General features: G+C 40.9%; 1 protein-coding gene across 2 annotated transcripts; it reads right to left on the reverse strand.

The window, feature by feature from the left end:
- Window positions 1-12,851: 12,851 nt before the first annotated feature.
- On the reverse strand, window positions 12,852-27,734 carry LOC109882365 (zinc finger protein ZIC 4). 2 transcript variants are annotated; one of them, XM_031796911.1, is made up of 3 exons: window positions 24,894-27,734; window positions 24,165-24,785; window positions 12,852-14,046 (listed from the first exon to the last, which is right to left on the reverse strand). In XM_031796911.1, the coding sequence occupies exons 1-3, from the start codon at window positions 25,510-25,512 to the stop codon at window positions 13,610-13,612; spliced, it is 1,677 nt and encodes a 558-aa protein (XP_031652771.1). In that variant the 5' UTR covers window positions 25,513-27,734; the 3' UTR covers window positions 12,852-13,609. The 2 variants fall into 2 exon arrangements, with proteins under 2 accessions (XP_031652771.1, XP_020330055.2); XM_020474466.2 differs by having other exon boundaries at window positions 24,165-25,523.
- Between the last annotated feature and the right edge of the window lie 168 nt (window positions 27,735-27,902).

Here is a 27,902-nt window from a genome sequence, read left to right on the forward strand (position 1 = left end):
GGACAAAACCCTCTCCCTCAATGTCAGCAAAACAAAGAAGCTGATCGTGGACAACAGGAAACGAAGGGCCGAGCACGCCCCCATTCACATCAACGGGAATGTAGTGGAGAGAGAACTTCAAGTTCTTCTGTGTCCACATCATTAAGGACCTATCAATGTCTAAACACATCAACACAGTTGTGAAGAAGGCACGACAACGCCACTTCCCCATCAGGAGGCTGGGAAGATTTGGCCTGGGCCCTCAGATCCTTGTATATAGCCATTGTATTACCTGGTACCCCTCCACATTGACTCAGTACTGGTACTCCCTGTATATAACCATGTTATTACCTGGTACTCCCTGTATATAACCATGTTATTGCCTTGTACTCCCTGTATATAACCATGTTATTACCTGGTACTCCTTGTATATAGTCATGTTATCACCTGGTACTCCCTGTATATAGCCATGTTATTACCTGGTACCCCCTGTATATAGTCATGTTATCACCTGGTACTCCCTGTATATAACCATGTTATTACCTGGTACTCCCTGTATATAGTCATGTTATCACCTGGTACCCCCTGTATATAGCCATGTTATTACCTGGTACCCCCTGTATATAGTCATGTTATCACCTGGTACTCCCTGTATATAACCATGTTATTACCTGGTACTCCCTGTATATAGTCATGTTATCACCTGGTACTCCCTGTATATAGCCATGTTATTACCTGGTACTCCCTGTATATAGTCATGTTATCACCTGGTACTCATTGTAAATATGCTATTACCTTGTACTTACCTATGAATTCCATCACTGTTGAATTCAATTTAAGGTCATTACATTTATTGTGATTTAATTTAATTGAATACGATTTAATTTAATTTAATGTGATATAATTGAATGTGATTTAATTTAATTTAATGTGATTTAATTTAATGTGATTTAATTTAATGTGATTAGTTGAAAGTATGACATACAGGGTACAATTATCACACACACACACATACACGCACATACACACACATACACTAATACACAAACACATACACAAACACACACACACATACACAAACACACACACACATACACACGCACATTAATACACAAACACACACACACACAGATAGAGTGGGGGATAGCAGTAACAATGTAGCAGTGGGGATTAGCAGTAACAATGTAAGAGTGGGGATTAGCAGTAACATTGTAACAGTGGGGATTAGCAGTAACATTGTAACGGAGGGATTAGCAGTAGCATTGTAACAGTGGGGATTAGCAGTAACATTGTAACGGTGGGGATTAGCAGTAACATTGTAACGGTGGGGATTAGCAGCAACATTGGAACAGTGGGGATTAGCAGTAACATTGTAACGGAGGGATTAGCAGTAACATTGTAACAGTGGGGATTAGCAGTAACATTTTAACAGTGGGGATTAGCAGTAACATTGTAACAGTGGGGATTATCAGTAACATTGGAACAGTGGGGATTAGCAGTAACATTGGAACAGTGGGGATTAGCAGTAACATTGTAACGGTGGGGATTAGCAGTAACATTGTAACAGTGGGGATTAGCAGAAACATTGTAACAGTGGGGATTAGCAGTAACATTGTAACAGTGGGGATTAGCAGAAACATTGTAACAGTGGGGATTAGCAGTAACATTGTAACGGTGGGGATTAGCAGAAACATTGTAACAGTGGGGATTAGCAGAAACATTGTAACAGTGGGGATTAGCAGTAACATTGTAACAGTGGGGATTAGCAGTAACATTGTAACAGTGGGGATTGGCAGTAACATTGTAACAGTGGGGATTAGCAGTAACATTGTAACAGTGGGGATTAGCAGTAACATTGTAACAGTGGGGATTAGCAGTAACATTGTAAAATTGGGGATTAGCAGTATCATTGTAACAGTTGGGATTAGCAGTAACATTGTAACAGTGGGGATTAGCAGTAACATTGTAACAGTGGGGATTAGCAGTAACATTGTAACAGTGGGGATTAGCAGTAACATTGTAACAGTGGGGTTAGCAGTATCATTGTAACAGTGGGGATTAGCAGTAACAATGTAGCAGTGGGGATTAGCAGTAACATTGTAACAGTGGGGATTAGCAGTAACATTGTAACGGTGGGAATTAGCAGTAACATTGTAACAGTGGGGATTAGCAGTAACATTGTAACAGTGGGGATTAGCAGTAACATTGGAACAGTGGGGATTAGCAGTAACATTGTAACAGTGGGGATTAGCAGTAACATTGTAACAGTGGGGATTAGCAGTAACATTGTAACAGTGGGGATTAGCAGTAACATTGTAACAGTGGGGATTAGCAGTAACATTGTAACAGTGGGGATTAGCAGTAACATTGGAACGGTGGGGATTAGCAGTAACATTGTAACAGTGGGGATTAGCAGTAACATTGTAACAGTGGGTGTTACACACACACACACACACACACACACACAGACACACAGACACACACACACACACATACACACACAGACACACACACACACACACACACACACATACACACACACATACACACCCACACACATACACACACGCATACACACACACACACACACACACACACACACAGACACACACACACACACACACACAGACACACACACACACACACATACACCCACACACATACACACCCACACACCCACACACACACACACATACACACCCACACACACACAGACACACACACACACATACACACAGACGCACACACAAACAGACGCACTATGCGAGGCACTATGCGAGGCACAGAAGCATATTTAATTTCCTTTAAAAGTCCCAAACAGTCATTTTGATTTCTATGTAAAATAGTATTTTGAGTGACTAAAATGTCAGTCATAATCTTTGTTCTGGATAGAAATGCTCACCATTTTTTTTAAATATATAGATTTTTTTCTCTCATGGCTAACTACCAGGAAGTTTGAACAGACAGGTTTAGTGGGCGGGGAACATACTCATATATTCATGAGTTCTCCTTGACTGACAGCTCTTTGAAACGCCTATGTCAAGCAACTTGGATGCAGTCAGCAGATCATGTCAAGCTAATGTGGTGACACACAAAGCAACTCAAACAACATTGAAATTGCTTCAATTATGTCAATAATGTTTTATGCATCTCCCGTTTGACATGTCTCTTGTGATGTGGTTCACAGCAGCCCTGACTGATGTGTTGACATGACAACTGCAACTGAGTTTTGAATGACCTTTTCCCCCCATTTTGTTCCATGCTGGCTGAAGACCTAGCTAGCCAGTAACTAGCTAACACCAGACACATATGAAGACCTGGCTAGCCAGTAACTAGCTAACACCAGACACATATGAAGACCTGGCTAGCCAGTAACTAGCTAACACCAGACACATATGAAGACCTAGCTAGCCAGTAACTAGCTAACACCAGACACAGATGAAGACCTAGCTAGCCAGTAACTAGCTAACATCAAACACATATGAAGACCTAGCTAGCCAGTAACTAGCTAACACCAGACACAGATGAAAACCTAGCTAGCCAGTAACTAGCTAACACCAGACACAGATGAAGACCTAGCTAGCCAGTAACTAGCTAACATCAAACACATATGAAAGGGGAATCCTATAAGTATATTTGCATTAGATGAATAGGGTAAACATTCAATTATATTGGCTGACACCCTACAATCAAATGTTGCCACCAGTAGAGAAGATATCTAGCTATATAAGCCATGCTCCTCTTCAAACACACCTTCTCTGATGTTGATTACAAGACAGGAAAATAATTAAATGAGGTTAGATAATATTGCATTACCATTGGTGCATTTGAACTAGAGAGTTAGCGGTGGTGTCACCCTATCCCATTAATAATCCCGCCTCTTGAAACCAAGTGACAGGGGGGAAGTGGACGGTATCTTTATTATCAAACTGTGCCTTTGTACCGTAGAAGCAATAGTCATACTTCGATCTCCTATCATCCAAAATGCGTCACATATCAGAAAAACACGATTTGGACTGTTCCTTTAAAAAAAGGAATCGCCAGTCAGGAGGATACAGAGCCTAAGAGGTGTGTTTACATATAGAGAAAAAATAGACATTTTGACATGGAATGAAGCTTTTTGAATAGGGCTCTAGATTGCAGGAAAAAAAGCTGTTTCAGGTGTTTGAAAAATGCTAAATTCTCCCCCAGCCATCCATACATACTTTGTGCCCCCTCAGATGGTGATTGTGTGTGACGCCACTGCACACACACACACACACACACACAAACACACACACACACACACACACACACACATACACACACACACACACACAAACACACACACATACACACACAGACACACACACAAACACACACAAACACACACATGCACACAGACACACACACATGCACACACACATGCACACACACAGACACACAAACACACACACATACACACAGACACACACATGCACACACACACATGCACACACAGACACACACTGCTCCATTCTGATTTGTCATATTTGGTTCTAGTGATTAATAGACAGCCTGGCCCGTATTAATGACAGGGGGAAATATGCCCGTTCTGGATAATTTCGTTAGTTTTGTTTGCAGTTATGTAGTTATTTTCACTGATAGACCCCCGCAGATGCAGTACATTAAATTAAAACGTTGATTTGCTTTTCCGTTAGGGGGACGACCAGACGGGTTTTTTAATTTGGAGAGCAAATGTTGATTTACCTGGTTTTATAGTTTGTCTTCTTGGCAGACTACCAATCGGTTCCGTTTTTATCAAGTTTTTACTTGAAGCGGAAGTGTCAGCTATAGTTTGACATGAATTGCGTGCGTAACAGGTTTTGGAATGCACATGTGCTGCATAGCGTATTTGACAGCAACATTCCGAATTTACCAGATGTTTTTTCTCTGCAAATCCCTGCTGATTAAAGCTAGAAGTGTACCTATTCTAATAGCCAAATAGAACAAATATAAAATATATTTTTTTTACCACTAGATATTAATAGAAAATCCTTGCTTATTGGAGACTTTTGGTTGATAGTTCTCCCAAAGGCCCTCTCAGATGAATGCAAGGTTAAATCAGACCAATCCCGAGACAGTGACCATGTTTGACAGGAGCTGGCATCAACAATGAAGTCGCTGATTACATCATAACACAGAACAATACATGGACATCTAGAATTGACTATAGTCATGTGTACAATGAGGGGTAGAACCTGCCACTCTACACACACACACACACACACACACACATACACGCACACGCACAGGCGTAAACACAAACAACTTTGCAAAGTTAATGAACCAACATTTTACCTTAGACGTTTGTAGCAATCAACTGGGAGAGCATACAGGCTGAAGAGAGAAGAAGATGATGATTGTATGAAGATGGTTCAACTGCTGAAATACGTTTTCAGAAAGCACTGTACACATCATCATAAAGACCCGTCCCCTTTAATGTCATGTTGTGTATTCTCTATTTAGTCTAAATGAAGGCTCTAATACTAAATAGGCTGTCCTTGTAGAAAACTATAGCAAATTAGAGAGGGTAGTGTGGGATCAAAGGCAAGCGGAATAAGCACGGGTCGCCTGCTTCATTCATCCAGCGTCATAGAGTCTCAAGGCCAACAAGCGTATCTCTCTCTGAAAGGGAGTTCCTATTCAATGTGCAGGTGCGAAGAAGTGTTGCACATTCTACCACATTATGCGAAGGTAGTTAGAGCTCCGTGCTCAGACGTACTAACTATGGGGTCTGATTCGCATTGGAGGGAGTCCGCTCATCCATGAAAGTAAAATAAATTCGCGCCTGAAACTGGGGGACGGTGGTAATCCGAACACTTGGGGGCACATTCTGCCGACTCGCGTCATGACTCATCCTTGGCTTTGACTTACTCGACTCTCACAAATTCACAACTTGTTGTTAATTTTTGTCCATGAGTCGACTATGTCGAATGCCTATATTGTTGGGTCACGTTTGTTATTAAAGTGCAATAACATATCCCGAGGGTGTAATCTGAATTGAACCCTACCTCGATGAATATGATTATTAAAACACTGGGCCCTATTCATATTTGGACAAAGCATTAGTTTGATGCAGTAGACTTGGATATACTAACAACTAATCTAACACATGCAAGCAGTGTTTGCTTGTTTTTCATCTTAAAACATGACTTTTCGTGATAGAAAAAAATTATAGTCCATTATTCATTATTATGTTTTACTCTGGGAAGCCAAAGTAATTATTTAACTGGAGATAATTGTATCCTACATCCACTTTTTCCCTTTGTGGTGTGGTGAAGTGTCCTTTTTCTCATTTATATATTGACTTGTTTGGTATTGCACCTGTCTTTTGGTTTAGACTATGAGTTCCGGCCGGGCCACTCCATGTCTGGTCATTATGACATGAAATGGAACATTGAATGGCTTCCAGAACGGCCCGCGCGCTAATCCCCCCATTAAAATAGCTTTGTTCAATAATACTGGACAGTTTCCGGAAATCGGATTACCGCTTCCATGATTTTGCAAAGAAATTATATTTCACACTCACACACGGTTTTAGGACACTTTGGTATGATGCTGAGAGGGCCAAGGACAATCAATTCAATTGATTAATTTCTTTTTGTAGCATATTTGCAAAATAATATATATATTTTTTAGTTAATCTGTAATTAATGTAATGCTTATATATTTTAACGAAAATTACCTTTTTGACATTGAATTAGGCTTGTGTCTTCAGTCTGGTGTTATCTGGTATCTTATACTACCACTACCACTACCACGTAAAACTTAGGCTACATATCTAAACAGACTAACATGCAACATATAGGAACATTCAGAGCAAATAACACACCCGTGTGAGATTCTAATAGGACGTTACTTTCATGCATTCATGAACGGAGGTGACTCATATGATCAGAGCCTGTACACATGCCAATGTTTCAGCTTTAGGTTCCCTTTGGTCAGGAAGATACAGAAGGTTGTACGTGTTCTAACGTTGGAAGACATGTAGATACGGCTGATGTTTATTTTCAAGACTGCCGTATAATCAGACATACTGGTGGCAAACTCAGGAAGCTCAGCCAGCCGCAGCTCTAACATGTAAACACACACACACCACATCTAGGCCAGTAGTTCCAAAGTGTCCGTTCTTAAAGCTGACATAACAGTGTCGTCAGTGGAAGATCATAGCATGGTCATTAATTAAACCTCTCTACTAGTGGGGATTAGCTTGGTGATAGGAAGCAAACATGGGATGGATCCTAACCCTAATGCTTTGTCACACACGAAAAAGGAGAGTCTGCATCACACGCACCCTTTGCTCCTCCCTTCAGCAGGCCCCACAGCAGACTAAAAACTATGGGTAACGGGGCTTTCAGTTGCGTAGCTCAGCGTCTGTGGAACTCACTTCCAGACACTATTAGGGCTGCAGAGTCTCTGTCCTCTACACTGCTAAAGACTGTGCTGTTCAGAAAAGCTTTCAAGGACCTCTGATAATTCTGTTCTCATGTTCTCCAGATCTGACAACACCTGTATATAGCTTTGATTGTTCTCTTTGTTCTATATTTTGGACGGTCTTTAATATTATAATTAATATGATAATATAATTTATTGAATTAATTATTGTTACTACTATTATTACTATTATTTACTAAAAATACAAGTATGATGGTCACACTATGTGATGGTCACATGATGGTCACACTTCTCATTCACGCTGTCCAACCAGCCTTCTCATTCACGCTGTCTAACCAGCCTTCCCCATCACGCTGTCCAACCAGTCTTCCAAATCACGCTGTCCAACCAGTCTTCCAAATCACGCTGTCCAACCAGCCTTCTCCATCACGCTGTCCAACCAGTCTTCCAAATCACGCTGTCCAACCAGCCTTCCCCATCACGCTGTCCAACCAGCCTTCTCCATCACGCTGTCCAACTAGTCTTCTCCATCACACTGTCCAACCAGCCTTCCCCATCACGCAGTCCAACTAGTCTTCTCCATCACACTGTCCAACCAGTCTTTCCCAACACGCAGTCCAACCAGCCTTCTCATTCACACTGGCCATCCAGCCTTCCCCATCACTCTGTCCAACCAGCCTTCTCATTCACACTGGCCATCCAGCCTTCTCATTCACACTGGCCATCCAGCCTTCCCCATCACACTGGCCATCCAGCCTTCCCCATCACACTGGCCATCCAGCCTTCTAATTCACACTGGCCATCCAGCCTTCCCCATCACTCTGGCCATCCAGCCACTGGCCATCCAGCCTTCTCATTCACACTGGCCATCCAGCCTTCTCATTCACACTGACCATCCAGCCTTCCCCATCACTCTGGCCATCCAGCCTTCCCCATCACTCTGGCCATCCAGCCTTCCCCATCACTCTGGCCATCCAGCCACTGGCCATCCAGCCTTCCCCATCACTCTGGCCATCCAGCCTTCCCCATCAGTCTGTCCATCCAGCCTTCCCCATCACTCTGGCCATCCAGCCTTCCCCATCACTCTGGCCATCCAGCCTTCCCCATCACACTGGCCATCCAGCCTTCCCCATCACTATGGCCATCCAGCCTTCCCCATCACACTGGCCATCCAGCCTTCCCCATCACGCTGGCCATCCAGCCACTGGCCATCCAACCTTCCCCATCACTCTGGCCATCCAGCCTTCTCCATCACTCTGGCCATCCAGCCACTGGCCATCCAGCCTTCCCCATCACGCTGGCCATCCAGCCACTGGCCATCCAGCCACTGCCATCCAGCCACTGGCCATCCAGCCTTCCCCATCACTCTGGCCATCCAGCCTTCCCCATCACACTGGCCATCCAGCCTTCCCCATCACTCTGGCCATCCAGCCACTGTCCATCCAGCCTTCCCCATCACTCTGGCCATCCAGCCTTCCCCATCACACTGGCCATCCAGCCTTCCCCATCACTCTGGCCATCCAGCCTTCCCCATCACACTGGCCATCCAGCCTTCCCCATCACTCTGGCCATCCAGCCTTCCCCATCACTCTGGCCATCCAGCCTTCCCCATCACACTGGCCATCCAGCCTTCCCCATCACTCTGTCCATCCAGCCACTGGCCATCCAGCCTTCCCCATCACTCTGTCCATCCAGCCACTGTCCATCCAGCCACTGTCCATCCAGCCACTGGCCATCCAGCCTTCCCCATCACACTGGCCATCCAGCCACTGGCCATCCAGCCACTGTCCATCCAGCCACTGGCCATCCAGCCTTCCCCATCACTCTGTCCATCCAGCCACTGTCCATCCAGCCACTGTCCATCCAGCCACTGGCCATCCAGCCTTCCCCATCACACTGTCCATTCAGCCACTGGCCATCCAGCCACTGTCCATCCAGCCACTGTCCATCCAGCCACTGGCCATCCAGCCTTCCCCATCACTCTGGCCATCCAGCCTTCCCCATCACTCTGGCCATCCAGCCTTCCCCATCACTCTGGCCATCCAGCCTTCCCCATCACTCTGGCCATCCAGCCTTCCCCATCACTCTGTCCATCCAGCCACTGGCCATCCAGCCTTCCCCATCACTCTGGCCATCCAGCCTTCCCCATCACTCTGGCCATCCAGCCTTCCCCATCACACTGGCCATCCAGCCTTCCCCATCACTCTGGCCATCCAGCCACTGGCTGTTATATATATGTATGAGTTATATACGTGCTCTGGGCTTCCCTAGTCTAATGTAATGACAGATATGTATGAGTTATATACGTGCTCTGGGCTTCCCTAGTCTAATGTAATGACAGATATGTATGAGTTATATACGTGCTCTGGGCTTCCCTAGTCTAATGTAATGACAGATATGTATGAGTTAAATACGTGCTCTGGGCTTCCCTAGTCTAATGTAAAGACAGACTTGTAGGATATGATGTATGAATTAAGTTGTTTTTTCAACTAAATATTAACTGGTTTCACAGGCTTTTTTTGTCTACTCAGTTTTTATTCAAAGTTTTACATTTTAGTAGGCACAAATTCAGTCAACGTAAGATGTGTTTGCTCAACTTTTCTCACATGTTCATTTAATTCTAAATTATTATTTGAGTATCTGCCCTGCATTTATCTTACACCTATGATCATGCTGTGCTTGTTTATTTGTTCTGTAAATTATTTTCAACATAACTTTACCTGGGATTAGAACTCACAACCTGTTTGTGCACAGCATTCTGATGTTCCTGCTATGTCACCGTGGCGCTGTCAATGAATCATTACACTGGTTTTGATACACTTTGCACTTCAAAGTAAAATCTCAGCTCTGTTTAAAGTACACCCAAGAACAAATATTTGATATATCATAGTGTTTAAGGAGTAACGCTACAACAGAGTCATATGCCCCGACATTAGACAACTATACTGATGAAAGTTATTTTGATTAATTAAATAAGTCCATCAAATCAAAGATGAGAGAATAGTCAGGTTAATTTAAAATTGATGCAGACATAGTGGTGTAGCTGGCACATCGGAATCCAGTGAACCAAGAGGTTGTGATGTCAAATCCCAGGTGAATTCATGTTGGGTAATAATAAATAATTACTGACAATGTCTTCAAATATATAAGTTGGAAACATTGTATGTTATTAGCAGGTTGTGTTAGAAGCTGCATAGACTTTTTTTGTTAAAATTCCCAAATAATAATTTATTGTTGATTGAACATATGACACAAGTTGAGCAAACGCAACATTTTACATTTTTATTTTTGCCAACGTTTTATGAAGTTGGAGCTAAATTTGGGAGACCAATTGTGTTTTTGCTCAGGTAACACTTGGACAGAAAAGTTCAGTACACAAAAAAAGGCTGTGGAACCAGTTACTTTATAATAATTAATTGAAACAACTGGATTTGTGGGTGTTTTTTGTTTTTTACAGAGACACGTAGCCTAGTGGTCAGAGGGTTAGGTCAGTAACCGGAAGGTTGCCGTATTGAGTCCCCGTGCCGACTTTGTAAAAATCGAACGTTCTTCTCCTGAACAATGTCATTGTAAATACGAATTTGTTCTTAACTGACTAGCAGAGTTCAATTAAAAAAGGTATACTTTTTTTATACCATTCCGTCGTCAGTCCTTGTTTCAACTATAAGATTTGGACGGTGCAACAAAGATTGGTCGAAACATCCGGGACAAAGAAGTCTTCCCGTGTTATCTGCGTCTTTGGAAGAATGGTAGAATCACTCAGATATTATGTCCTGCTTCAAAGACTCTTGGCTTCAATTGAGACTGAACTATATTTTAACCAATTCAGGCACAAGAGCTGCTGTTAAGGAGAGGAATCCACCGTTTGGTTATTTGTTGTAGTGCTAATTATTCATTATTTTACGTGGGGCACTTGGACAGAGTGAATACAAGCACCAAATGAACAAACATCTAAACGTATCAGGCATTTTGGACTCCCGCCTTGTTCGTGCCTCAGAATGGCTTATGTTCTGCAGCGGGTTCTGCAGACTCTCTGCCTCTTTACGACAAAATATGCCTCAGATCCTCGTAAAATAATTTATGTGCATGTCTTAATTAGTGCATAACAGTGCTTGGTGTATGTTTGAAATTATGGAATAAATGAAGACAAAAACCCGTTGATACGCTATTGTTGTATATGTTTTTAATAAGAGGAATGTTCATGTTATTAGAAGCATAATGCTATTACATGTTAGCTAGCCTAAACGCCCGTGTGCACTACAATTAGCTCAGTCACATAGGAAACTTCACTTATTTGGAGATCTCTAAAAACCACTGTTTACATGGTCGTGCCCATTCCCCTCAACACCAAACACGTAGCTTATACGCTGCTCTTCTTAAAGAAAGCAGAACCCAGTAAACGCAGTCTTCAGTTCACAGAACCCACAGTAAGTTCACAGGACGCATCCAAGCAGCTGTGCAATGCAAGTCTATTATTCTGAGAATACGTGCGTAATTCTATCGGCTTCTCTTTTGATAGTTGTAAAAATATAGCAAAAGAACATTTTCTCTTTATATTGAATAGAAAGACCATAGATGACCGTTTCCTACCCCATGGGCAGCAAATATTACATTCTTTTGAAGAGGCGCTGAAGTCCTCGGACATGGCCCCATATTATTCGAGTTTGACTCGGCTATTGCTATAGAAATCTTAATTCACCGTGAGGACTCACCGTCATGAAGAAATGGCTCTTTGTGTTAAAAGATCTTTGAAGTCTGGATGAGAATATACGAGCCTTTCATCAAACCCTGCCCGCATCTCCCCTGCAGAAAACCACACTTTATCTAAGAGAAAAATAGATCCCACACAAATAAGACATGGACATGACCAGTGAAGAATATTTTCACAAAATAAAATCTGGATTTTCTTTTAAAGAATTGTTTTGTGATTTTCAAGTGTTCAGGGATGATGTAAGTTTAGAGTAAACTAATGCTAAATACAACCCCGAGGACAATGGCTTATTTTCAAAGTGGCTTTCTGGTTTTTACCGCTGCACGTTGGCAAGAGCCTAAAGTAGTAGAACGTTACAGCAAAAAAATTAAACATTAACATTTTTCAAACGAAACAAAAATCTAAAAGTGCCTGTTGTCCAATATCGGTCCAACATATTTTCAACCCTTACGCCGGGTTCTGTTATAGATGGTATCTGAGATTAAATCAACCACAGAATGGCAGAAAGGCTCGCTGTTGAATATAGTGATAGAAATGTGTTTGGTCTCACGGCTCCATTAAAAAAGACTGGCGTTATTCGTCTCTGCTGTCTTGTTATACATGAGTACAGCATGTGAGATTCCAGGCGTTTTAGAGCGCCCTGTCATGTATTGGTTAACAGTACCCTGATAGTATATACATTCGAATAAATTCGTTGTTTTACGTCTCTATCAATATTAAAAAGTCAAGGCTCAGAAAAGGAAAATTACATTTTTTATCATACACGATTTATTCAAAATACTGACAAATTACAAGGCAGTTTGGTACACATTTCGAGTGTATTTTCTCGATAGGATCACATTTTAATAAAAATGCATTACTAACAAATATTGACAAGAATTACAAAATCACAAAATGCCCACGTTGACAAAACATTTATGAATTGAATGTAATAATATCAAATAGACTATGAAAACGAGTCAATCAATAGAGTAGACCATCACAAATGGAGACACATTTTCTTGCGTGAAACTCGAAACGTTTCAATTATTTAATTTATACAAATAAGTGTAGCAAACAATAAAAATAAATTGCTGAAATACCAAAGCTTACAAAATGACTGTTACCACCTCCACATCGAAACGTATCAATTTACAAATATACATTTTTTTAATATATTGAAACACTTTGGTTCGATAATACAAAAATGCTCATGTCAGATTCAAAAAATAAATTAAAAAGATATTGAAGTCAAAACTCGATTTACAAAGGAATAGAGCAAAATACATGCGTACAATAACCGAGTACGAGAATAATACATGTTTTTCCAAACACATTGGGATAGAAGAGAGCTATCACAAGATACATTTGGCAGTGTCTAATTTGTCCGATATGCCAGACAGTACATTGAATGATTTGGGCCTTAGAAAACAGACCTTTTCGATGTGTTAATTTTGTAAGTCCGCGGGTATATTGGAAAATATCTTCAATAACTTTTAGAATGATTTTCTGGGCCAGTTTTGGTTAGAAAGCGTCCCTTGGCTCCGGGTGTCTGTAGTGCGTCTCATCCCCGGGATCAGGGCTGGAGGAGCCGCTGGGAGGTGTCTGAGTTCCGCTCGCACCAGAACTATGACAGACGTACCACTCACTTAAATTGGCGGGTTGGGACGAGGGTGCTGGTTCTGAGAGCGACGAGGCCCCTGGCTCTCGGCCTAAGTCCGATGATGGGGACACTAATGACGGAGTTGAAGACTCGTAGCCAGAACTTGGTGGTGGAGACTTGCAGTGCACTTTCATGTGTTTTCTGAGAGAGCTGGGGTGTGTGTAGGATTTGTCACAGCCTCTCACTTTGCAGTTGTACGGCTTATCGCTGGTGTGCACGTGGGAGTGCTTCTTCCGGTCACTGCTGTTGGCGAAACGTCGGTCGCAGCCGTCAAACTCACATTTGAAGGGTTTCTCACCTGAAATAAGTGAACAAAAGTTAGGCTTCAGAAAACCCAAAAGCATAAATCAAAACAGCTGCTTTATTTTGGGGTTGGTGATGCATGGCCACATGTGACATGAGTTATGTCAAATAAAACCATATCGGCCTTTAGTGTATTGCCTATTGTACTTGACCCAATGAAGAGCTGAGTTCCTTTAGGACAGCCCAATGAACCAGCTGAGTTCCTTTAGGACAGCCCAATGAACCAGCTGAGTTCATTTAGGACAGCCCAATGAAGAGCTGAGTTCCTTTAGGACAGCCCAATGAACCAGCTGAGTTCCTTTAGGACAGCCCAATGAACCAGCTGAGTTCCTTTAGGACAACCCAATGAACCAGCTGACTTCCTTTAGGACAGCCCAATGAACCAGCTGACGTCCTCTAGGACAGCCCAATGAACCAGCTGACTTCCTTTAAGACAGCCCAATGAACCAGCTGACTTCCTTTAGGACAGCCCAATGAACCAGCTAAGTTCCTTTAGGACAGCCCAATGAACCAGCTGAGTTCATTTTAGGACAGCCCAATGAACCAGCTGAGTTCCTTTAGGACAGCCCAATGAACCAGCTGACTGCCTTTAGGACAGCCCAATGAACCAGCTGACTGCCTCTAGGACAGCCCAATGAACCAGCTGACTTCCTCTAGGACAGCCCAATGAACCAGCTGACTTCCTTTAGGACAGCCCAATGAACCAGCTGACTTCCTTTAGGACAGCCCAATGAACCAGCTGACTTCATTTAGGACAGCCCAATGAACCAGCTGACTGCCTCTAGGACAGCCCAATGAACCAGCTGACTTCCTTTAGGACAGCCCAATGAACCAGCTGACTGCCTCTAGGACAGCCCAATGAACCAGCTGACTTCCTTTAGGACAGCCCAATGAACCAGCTGACTTCCTTTAGGACAGCCCAATGAACCAGCTGAGTTCATTTAGGACAGCCCAATGAACCAGCTGACTTCCTCTAGGACAGCCCAATGAACCAGCTGACTTCCTTTAGGACAGCATACTGTTAGTTCCATTGAAAACATGTTTTTATTGATGATCATCTACAGGATTTGAATTGGTTGCATATGGAACCTCTATTTCCCTATTAAAAAAACTCTGTTAAAGCTAAACAAGTAGTTATGGCCCTAATTGAAATGTAGCCTCCTATTTCAATATTGGCCATTTCAACCATGCACCTAAGGGAGGAAATGAATGTAAATAAAACCACATTTGTCTTGATTATCCTGTAATATCTAGCCCTTAGGACATGTAGCCTATGCAGCATGATCTGGCAAAAACATAACGGTTGAACTAATTACTTTGAAATCCTACTATGCTGATTCCTCTAATGCAAGGCCATGTAGTCAGGCAGCTATAGGCATAGCAAGAGAGAATATATAATTACTCCATTCTAATGACACGGGCACGTTGAATATCAATTTGACCTTCAGCTGTTGGACTGAGAGGCAATCAGGGATATTAGTGTAGTACACGAACACGTCTCGGGAACACACCCCAGGGGAAGCCCAGTCATAACCACAGACCCGGGTAGGTTTTAAACATGATACTCTGGACCAGGGGCCTTGGGAGTCAACACATGCGCAAATCATTTAACAGATTTCTACTTAAGTAATGTGAGCAAACGATATGAATAATACATGCGGAGGCATGAATGGATTCAGCATAAAGTAGTCAGAGTCATATTAGACGCTGTTCTGACGCATCGTTTTCAAAGGCCTTAATTAAGGAATGCTTCTTACTTAGGTCGAAACGTCAGTATTGAAAAGAGAAAATGTAGTACATTGAACTCAGAACAGTAAACTCCATTACACATATCAAGCAGGTAGGGGATTAGACAGGCTGGAGAAGCCGGTCAGTACTCCAGCTAAACCCTACCAAGCAGGTAGGGGATAAGACAGGCTGGAGAAGCAGGTCAGTGCTCCAGCTAAACCCTACCCTACCCAAATCCTACTACTACTAATACCACTACTAAAACTACAGCTACTACTCTTACCAATACTACTACTACTACTGCTAGTACTAATGCTGCTACTACTACTAATACCACTGCTAAAACTACAGCTACTACTACTACTACTACTGCTAAAACTACAGCTACTACTCTTACCAATACTACAACTCAAACTACTACTACAACAACTACTACGACTACTACTACTACTGCTAGTACTAATTCTGCTACTACTACTACTACTGCTAGTACTAATGCTGTTACTACTACTACTAATACCACTGCTAAAACTACAGCTACTACTCTTACCAATACTACAACTACTACTATTCAAACTACTACTAGAACAACTACTACTACTACTACTACTGCTAGTACTAATGCTGCTACTACTATTACTACTGCTAGTACTAATGCTGCTACTACTATTACTACTGCTAGTACTAATGCTGCTACTACTATTACTACTGCTAGCACTAATGCTGCTACTACTACTACTACTGCTAGTACTAATGCTGCTACTACTACTACTACTGCTAGTACTAATGCTGCTACTACTATTACTACTGCTAGTACTAATGCTGTTACTACTACTACTACTACCACTGCTAAAACTACAGCTACTACTCTTACCAAAACTACAACTACTACTACTACTGCTAGTACTAATGCTGTTACTACTACTAATAATACCACTGCTAAAACTATAGCTACTACTATTACCAATACTACAACTACTACTACTCAAACTACTACTACAACTACTACTACTACTACTGCTAGTACTAATGCTGCTACTACTATTACTACTGCTAGTTCTAATGCTGCTACTACTATTACTACTGCTAGTACTAATGCTGCTACTACTATTACTACTGCTAGTACTAATGCTGCTACTACTACTACTACTAGTACTAATGCTGCTACTACTATTACTACTGCTAGTACTAATGCTGCTACTACTATTACTACTGCTAGTACTAATGCTGCTACTACTACTACTACTACTGCTAGTACTAATGCTGCTACTACTACTACTACTGCCAGTACTAATGTTGCCACTACTATTACTACTGCTAGTACTAATGATGTTACTACTACTACTACTACCACTGCTAAAACTATAGCTACTACTCTTACCAAAACTACAACTACTACTACTACTACTGCTAGTACTAATGCTGTTACTACTACTACTAATACCACTGCTAAAACTAAAGCTACTACTCTTACCAATACTGCAACTACTACTACTCAAACTACTACTACAACTACTACTAATACTACTACTGCTAGTACTAATGCTGCTACTACTACTACTACTACTAGTACTAAATCTGTTACTACTACTACTAATACCACTGCTAAAACTACAGCTACTACTCTTACCAATACTACAACTACTACTACTCAAACTACTACTAGAACAACTACTAATACTACTACTGCTAGTACTAATGCTGCTACTACTATTACTACTGCTAGTACTAATGCTGATACTACTATTACTACTGCTAGTATTAATGCTAATCCTACTATTACTACTGCTAGTACTAATGCTGCTACTACTACTACTACTGCTAGTACTAATGCTGCTACTACTACTACTACTGCTAGTACTAATGCTGCTACTACTATTACTACTGCTAGTACTAATGCTGTTACTACTACTACTACTACCACTGCTAAAACTACAGCTACTACTCTTACCAAAACTACAACTACTACTACTACTGCTAGTACTAATGCTGTTACTACTACTAATAATACCACTGCTAAAACTATAGCTACTACTATTACCAATACTACAACTACTACTACTCAAACTACTACTACAACTACTACTACTACTGCTAGTACTAATGCTGCTACTACTATTACTACTGCTAGTTCTAATGCTGCTACTACTATTACTACTGCTAGTACTAATGCTGCTACTACTATTACTACTGCTAGTACTAATGCTGCTACTACTACTACTACTAGTACTAATGCTGCTACTACTATTACTACTGCTAGTACTAATGCTGCTACTACTATTACTACTGCTAGTACTAATGCTGCTACTACTACTACTACTACTGCTAGTACTAATGCTGCTACTACTACTACTACTGCCAGTACTAATGTTGCCACTACTATTACTACTGCTAGTACTAATGATGTTACTACTACTACTACTACCACTGCTAAAACTATAGCTACTACTCTTACCAAAACTACAACTACTACTACTACTACTGCTAGTACTAATGCTGTTACTACTACTACTAATACCACTGCTAAAACTAAAGCTACTACTCTTACCAATACTGCAACTACTACTACTCAAACTACTTCTACAACTACTACTAATACTACTACTGCTAGTACTAATGCTGCTACTACTACTACTACTACTAGTACTAAATCTGTTACTACTACTACTAATACCACTGCTAAAACTACAGCTACTACTCTTACCAATACTACAACTACTACTACTCAAACTACTACTAGAACAACTACTAATACTACTACTGCTAGTACTAATGCTGCTACTACTATTACTACTGCTAGTACTAATGCTGATACTACTATTACTACTGCTAGTATTAATGCTAATCCTACTATTACTACTGCTAGTACTAATGCTGCTACTACTACTACTACTGCTAGTACTAATGCTGCTACTACTACTACTACTGCTAGTACTAATGCTGCTACTACTATTACTACTGCTAGTACTAATGCTGTTACTACTACTACTAATACCACTGCTAAAACTATAGCTACTACTCTTACCAATACTACAACTACTACTACTCAAACTACTACTAGAACTACTACTACTACTGCTAGTACTAATGCTGCTACTACTACTACTACTGCTAGTACTAATGCTGTTACTACTACTACTACTAAAACTAATGCTAGTACTACAACTACTACTACCACCACCAATTACCACCACTACTACTACCACTACTACTACCACCACCAATTACCACCACTACTACTACCATCACCACCACCAAAACCACCACCACCACCACTACTACTACTATGACTACTAATGCTGCTACTACCACTACCACTAATACTACTACAACTGATGCTAGTACTACAACAACTACTACCACCCTCAACTACCACCACTACTACTACTACTAACACCACCACTACTTCTACTGAAACAACCACCACCACCACCACCACCCCCAACTACCACCACTACTTCTACCACTACATCTACCACTACTACCACCACAACTACTACTACTAACACCACCACTACTACTTATCCTGCTACAACTTCTACTACTACTAAAACTACTACTACTACTTCTACTACTGTCATTACCCCTACTAGTACTAATATCACCACCACTACTACTACTACTAAAACTATTACTACTACTACTAATATGAAAATTACTTCTAGAACTAAAACTGCTGCTACTACTACTACTACCACTATTACCACTACTACTACTAGAACTACTACTTCTACTACAACTACTACTACAACTACTACTGCTACTACTACTACTACTACTTCTACAACTACTACTAGAACTGCTACTGCTACTACTAACTAAAATTATTACTACTACTACTAATATGAAAATTACTTCTAGAACTAAAACTGCTGCTTCTCCTTCTACTACCACTATTACCACTACTACTACTAGAACTACTACCACTACTACTAGAACTGATACTACAACTACTAAGACATCTGCTACTACTACTACCACCAATAACACTACAACTGCTAGTACTTATACTACTAGTACTTATGCAGCTATTACTGCTTCTCCTACTATTACCACTAGTACTAATGCTAATACTTCTGGTACAACGCCTACTACTACTACTGCTAGTACTATAACTACTACTACTACTACTACTACTGCTAGTTCTACTGCTCTTCTACTACTGCTAGTACTATAACTACTACTTCTACTACTACTACTGCTAGTACTACTGCTCTTCTACTACTGCTAGTACTACTGCTCTTCTACTACTGCTAGTACTATAACTACTACTACTAATACTACTACTGCTAGTTCTACTACTACTACTATTACTGCTAATACTAACGCTAATACTACTGCTACTACTGCTACTATTACTGCTGCTACTACTACTGCTAGTAATATTACTACTACAACAACTGCTACAACTACTGCTAGTACTAACGCTAATACTGCTACTACTACTAATGCTGCTATTACTAATGCTGCTACTACTACAACTACTAATGCTGCTACTACTACTACTACTAATGCTGCTAGTACTAATGCTAATACCACTACAACAACAACTACTACTACTACTACTAATGCTGCTACTACTACTGCCACTGCTAGTACTATAACTACTACTACTTTTACTACTAGTACTAATGCTAATACCACTACAACAACTACTACTACTACTACTACTACTACTACTACTACTAATGCTGGTACTACTATGACTGCTAGTACTATTACTACTACTACTACTACTACTACTACTACTACTACCACCACTACTACTTCTACTACTACCACCACAACTACTACTACTACCACCACCACTACTACTACTACTACCACTACAATGACCTCCACAACTACTACTACTACTACTACTACTACTACCACCACCAATTACCACCACTACTACTACCACTACTACTACCACCACTACTACTACCATCACCACCACCAAAACCACCACCACCACCACTACTACTACTATGACTACTAATGCTGCTACTACTACTAAAACTTCTACTACCACTACCACTAATACTACTACAACTACTGCTAGTACTACAACAACTACTACCACCCTCACAACTGCTACTACTACTACTAGTACTTATGCAGCTACTACTGCTACTACCACTATTACTATTACTGCTGGTACTAATGCTAATACTACTGCTACTACTACTACTACTGCTAGTACTACTGCTCTTCTACTACTGCTAGTGCTATAACTACTACTACTACTACTGCTAGTACTACTACTACTACTATTACTGCTAGTACTAACGCTAATACTACTGCTACTACTGCTACTATTACTGCTGCTACTACTACTGCTAGTAATATTAATACTACAACAACTACTACAACTACTGCTAGTACTAACGCTAATACTACTACTACTACTACTAATGCTGCTACTACTAATGCTGCTACTACTACTACTACTACTACTAATGCTGCTACTACTACTACTACTATTACTGCTGCTACTACTACTGCTAATAATATTACTACTACAACAACTACTACAACTACTGCTTGTACTAATGCTAATACCACTACAACAACTACTACTACTACTACTACTACTACTAATGCTGCTACTACTACTACTACTACTACTAATGCTGCTACTACTAGTACTACTACTACTAATGCTGCTACTACTACTACTACTACTAATGCTGCTACTACTAGTACTACTACTACTAATGCTGCTACTACTAATGCTGCTACGACTACTTCTACTACTACTACTACTACTTTTACTGCTAGTACTATAACTACTACTAATTGTACTGCTAGTACTAATGCTAATACCACTACAACAACTACTACTACGACTACTACTACTACTAATGCTGGTACTACTATGACTGCTAATACTATTACTACTACTATTACCACCACCACCACCACTACTACTACCACCACCAGTACTACTACTACCACCACCACCACCACCACTACTACTACCATCACCACCACTACTACTACTACTACCACTACTACGACCACCACGGCTACTACTACTACTACTACTACTACTACTACTACCACCACCAATTAGCATCACTACTACTACCACTACTACTAACATCACCACCACCAAAACCACCACCACCACCACTACTACTACTACGACTACTAATGCTGCTACTACTACTAAAACTTCTACTACCACTACCACTAATACTACTACAACTAATGCTAGTACTACAATAACTACTACCATCCTCAACTACCACCACTACTACTACTACTACTACCACCACAACTACTACTACTAACACCACCACTACTACTTCTCCTGCTACTACTTCTACTACTACTAACACTACAACTACAACTTCTTCGACTACTATCATTACCCCTACTACTACTACTACTATTACCACCACTACTAAAACTATTACTACTACTACTAATATGAAAATTACTACAACTACTACTACTGCTACTACTAGTACTTCTACTAGAACTGATACTACTACTACAACTACTAAGACTTCTGTTACTACTACCACCACCAATGCCACCACAACTGCTACTACTACTACTAGTACTTATGCAGCTACTACTGCTACTACTACTATTACCGCAAGTACTAATGCTAATACTTCTACTACTACTACTACTACTACTACTGCTAGGACTATAACTACTACTACTACTACTACTGCTAGTACTATTACTACTACTACTACTGCTCTTCTACTACTGCTAGTACTATAACTACTACTACTACTACTACTACTACTTTTACTAAAACTACTACCACTACTACTACTACTACTACCACTACTGCTACTACTACTGCTACTACCACTACTACTACTACTACCAATACTGCTACTACTACTACTACTAATACCACTACTGCCACTACTACTACTACCACTACTACTACTACCACTACAACTTCAACAACTACTAATACTACCACTGCTACTTCTACAGCTACTACTACTACCAGTACTACTTCTACAACTACTACTACTACTACATCTACTCTTACCACTTCTACTAACACTACTACTACTGCTACTACTACTTCTACCCCTACTGCTAATACTACTACCACCATCACCACCATCACTACTACTACTACTACCACTACTACTACTACTACCACTACTACTACTACCACTACTACTTTTACTGAAACTACTGCTACTACTACCACCACAACTACTGCTACTACTACTACTGATATTATTACAATCCACCCTACCTCTAATAGCCAATGATAACAATGAATGATAATAGCAACAATTATTAAAAGTAAATCAATTATATATATGTAAATATATATATATATATATATGTAAATAGTAAAAATAAGATGAACTCATTATTAATCACATATTTAATAAGAACAAGAAAAGAAGAAGAAAAACACAGATGGAAATTATAACATTGACCTACAATCTGTATGTTGATTTGTTTTCTTAGCCATGAGTCATGATTCCTCAAAAATAGGTATAATTTGTATTATTATTATAATTCTAGTTGACTATTCAGTTCCAGGCTCAACAACATATCTCAACTGAGTCTCTTTGACAAAATCAAGGTACAGTATATATCTTTCAAATATATCCAGGGGTTGTGCATGTCAGCTATATATATATGGCTCCAGCGTGGCTCCAGCAACAGGTCAGAAACAGCCATGTATTTCCACTCCACTACATAGCTACTACCGCTGCTATGTGAGATTTCAGAACAGTAAGCAACACCTTCTCTCTGACCTGTTTGATTCCATGTCCCCACAGCAGGCAAAGCAACAGTCGGACAGAACAGTCCGTGTAGGCCTCAGTCTCTTTTCTGACGGCACGTTTTGGCACAAACAAGAGAGTGCACACGTCAAACGCCTGAGTGAGAGAACTTTCCTAGCTTTACCCGCCTAGTATTATCTATGCACAACTCTGGACCACTTGAACAACTCACAACAAACACGTCGGAAATGAAATCGACAAACAACCCACTAACTATTGCGTAATATTTACATTACGCTCAATTTTATGCCAACATGTGGGTAACCTAGATATTGTTGATTTGAAATTCCATGATCAAAATATTACATTTATAAACATTTAAAAAAAATATATATATATATATATCAGATAAATAATGCTTTAAGGAATCACATGTTGAATTTGACCATTATGAAATTACAAATAATATTTGTTTGCCTTAATTTTATGTTGTAGCTAATGTTGTAGCTTTAAAAATAATATTTCATTTAAATGCAACATCGAATAGAAATGTGAATTTAGCTCTAGTGTGGAATGGTGTTCAAGCCATTAATGATTGCAGAAAATTCAAATCGTAACCTCTACAAACATTTGAGGATGCATTATTTACCGGTGCCTCTGAAATGTAAATAAAGCCACTTACCTGTGTGAGTCCTCTTGTGGATCTTCAGGTTCTCCGATCGGGCAAACACTTTTCCACAGCCGGGGAAGGGACATGGAAATGGTTTCTCTCCGGTGTGCACTCTGATATGATTTACCAGTTTGTATTTGGCTTTGAACGGTTTTCCTTCTCTCGGACACTCTTCCCAGAAGCAGATATGGTTAGCCATCTCCGGGCCACCGACGTGATCAACCGTCACATGCGTTACCAGCTCGTGCATCGTGCCGTAAGTTTTGGAGCAGAGTTTTTTCGCCGAGTGTTCCGGTTCGTGCCACTTGCAGATTAGTTCTTGCTTTATCGGCTGCCTCATGTAGCGGAAGAATGCACCGGCTCCGTGGTGGTGGGCGCTGAGGTTCATGTTCAGATGGTTCAGACCGCCGTAGCCATGTAATGTCGAGGCGGAGAACGGATCAGCCCTGGAGCTCGCCACTTGACTCAAATGATCAGACCTAACGTACATTTCGCTAGGTATTCCTAACCTTATTTGTCCATTCATGGCCTGGCCACCTGGTGCTCCGCTAGAAGACTGCTCATGGTGGAGTCCGGAGAAGAGGGCATGGCTACCAGCATCAGGGTGATGGCCGTAGTGTCCCGGATAGCTACCTGTTGTTGAGACAAACATTCCGTGATGAGAGGTTGATCCGGGGCTCTGGTCGGTCAGTACCGGCATGGCTTGAGCTGTCAGATCTCTCCGAATGAGGAAATCCCTACCTGTGGCTGCGGATAACGCCTGGGCCGTGTGGGACATGGAATAGGGGACTGGAGCCGCCTGCACCGGGCCAAAAGCTCCCGTTTGACTGGAGACCACTTCACTGTGGCCTGCCATATGATGATTGTGGTGGTGATGGTGGTGTGGGTAATGATGGGCTGGGCTGATTTTGAGGGCCGCGGAGTGCCCCATGTGTTCTGGCCCGAATGGACTCGGCCCCAGGCGGGGTTCCGCAGTAATCTCCCCAGGGTGCGAGTGAGCCATTGAGTGTGGATGGCTGCTGAACCCCGGGAAGCCTGTCACGCTCTGAGGGGTATGGTGGTGATGATGGTGATGGTGGTACGCCCCTGCCAAGTCAACTAATCTCAGCGCCGTGTTCCGTTTGGAAATCGTAGGGTACATCACATGGTTTCCCAAAACATCCATGCTCATTACTCCTAATTCTAGAATAACTTGACAGCATGCAAAATAATAATGATGATGACAAATATATTTTAATCGCAATGAAAAATACAGAAAAAAACTAAAATATAGAAAAAAAACTAAAATATAGAAAAAAAAACTAAAATATAGAAGGAAAAAAAGTGTTCTAAGTTCTAAAGTGTCTGCATGGAATCGCATTCGGTTGGCCGGCAGCAGCAGGACGCTTTGATAGTGAATAGAGATTCATGGTAGGCGCTGCAGCCCGTGGAGCTAAACAATCACCCCGCCTTCTAATTGGTCAGAGCCCCGTGATTGACGTCACTTGTGACAGTTTCCAATGTGAAGAAAATTGTTTTAGTGACAGCAAGCAGCCAGAGCGCCTGCGCCGAGCCTCAGGCAACACTTGGAAGAGAAAGATGTATTTGTATTGCAAAGGTTATTGTACTTTAAACTTCAAAAGTTAAACCGTTAGGTATAGCTGTCATATCTTCTACTGTCTGACTAAGAGTTATGGAATCGCAATGTACCCAAGTTTTGCTATAAGCAAACAACACCTACAATAGTCAGGGAAAGTAGGCCTAAAGGCAAAGTAGCCCCAGTAAAAATGTTGTAGGCTACAGATAACAATAAATAGGCAGATACAGCTTCACAACTTACGAAAATACAATGTCATTGAAATTCATAAAATGTAGCCTTTAGGTACAGTTAGCAAATGTGGTAGTAGCGAAAATATTTTCAAACATAGACTAGTCCCTTTCTCTAAAGCAATTATCCGAGTTGGGGAGTTTTTACGCATCACTCAAATGCCAAAAAAGATACGATAAGATAAAGAAACATATTTTATACGTGCTCCGCACCGCAACAACCTTCCTTGCTCGCTGCGCTTCCTCCTCTTCGTCGCGGGATCGGTTTCTGTGTATTAGTGAATAGGGGCGACGCCGTCCATTGTCCCGGGGAAAAGTAATGGAACCGACCTGTTGTTATGATACGGGCTAATTTCGCAACAGAGCCATGTCGGATTGAGAACCTGAACGGGAGCGGATCGGGGAAACGGGAGGTGGCGCCTGATGAACAGCGCAGAACAAGGCAAGAGTGGTAGAGATTTAAGCCCAAAATAAGACTTGCTAAAATATGAGTTATACTTGGCAATGATACTCTGAGAGAGGGCCGTCCACTGGTGAAGGAAACGGCTGTCGAAAACATAAAAGTTAATCTTATTGATTATTCACTGCTATCAAATCAACAACCCAGTGACCACACTACTTTTAAACTATACCTTAAATCATAAAACGAATTTAGAATGTTTTTAATTATTATGTTAGAAGATGGGAGTTAATCACGTTTTTCCTCTCCACTCGTAAGACTTTTTTTGAACCAATACGTGAAGGTCCATGATGTTCCATCCCATTTTTAGGAGGAAGGCTGTAAGTTTGCTCGGCGGGCAACAAAAAATACTATAACGTGTGTGTTGAAGAATGTATGTCTGAAAACATACTAAATATGTATGCAACATATGATTTACTTTAAAGGGGAAATTATTGTCAGTAAGCATTGGGGTATTAAGCATGTCAACGTATGCGTAAAAGTTTGTTAACTTATGCATAATAGTTGATTTTGCGTAAAAGTTGGTGATTATCTATGAGCACAATAGGAAAAAAAGCTACACATATATATTTAAAAACTAACAACGTCCACTGGTCGCCCGGTCGTCTGTGCTATTTGCTATGCTGTCGTGTTTTGTGCATGTCATTAAGCCTACATTAGACCTACACATTCACATACATCATTAAAGGAACTGAGCTGCGATGTGATATCATTAACATTTCCACCAACGCCATTTTACTGCTTCTATGTTATTCATTTCTATTAGTCACCATTATCAAATGTTTGTCATGGGTCCTCCCCACTAAAGCGTTGCATATTTTTTTTCCCCTTCCAACTTCAACATTTTGTAAATCCATGCATGCACAAATTTATGCATATTAATCCACAGTTACTTAAATACTATTATTGTAAGCTAAATTGCATTGCCCTTTATCTTAATCAAATCAGTCGGAGACAAATAGGAATTGTTCTGTGAATTGACCCAAAAAAAGGGGTCAAACCGTTACCATTAGATTCATGTCAAATATCCCATGTATATCTGTTTAGCTATTAGTCGGATTATAAAGTGTCCATAGCAGTCAATCATTGGGTTGTTGTCTCAGAGAGCGATGGGTATTTCAGAGGCAGTAAAGCCTTCATTTCTTTTGACAGCGTGTCACGCAAATATTTGACTACTCTGTGACCATCGCCTCAATAGGTATTTATTTCAGAGACCCAGATTGGGTTATCTCCATCCATGCACGAGGCTCATTGCGCTAGTGAACAAAAAAAAACTGTTCATTCTCATTGTTGAATTAATTCGTGTATCAGTAAAAAAAAAATAATAATATTGCGTTAGTATCTCAATAAAGTGGTCATTACAAGTACAGCTACAATGTATAAGAGTAACTTTTTGGCTCGATTTCGTTTTTAGACTATTCTTGTTGTCTCAAAACATGCAGGCAAGAAGTGCATCGGCAACTTTTGTACTAGCCTACCGAACA

This window comes from Oncorhynchus kisutch, linkage group LG18 (genome assembly GCF_002021735.2).
Source record: "Oncorhynchus kisutch isolate 150728-3 linkage group LG18, Okis_V2, whole genome shotgun sequence".
In the NCBI taxonomy this organism is placed as follows: Eukaryota; Metazoa; Chordata; class Actinopteri; order Salmoniformes; family Salmonidae; genus Oncorhynchus; species Oncorhynchus kisutch.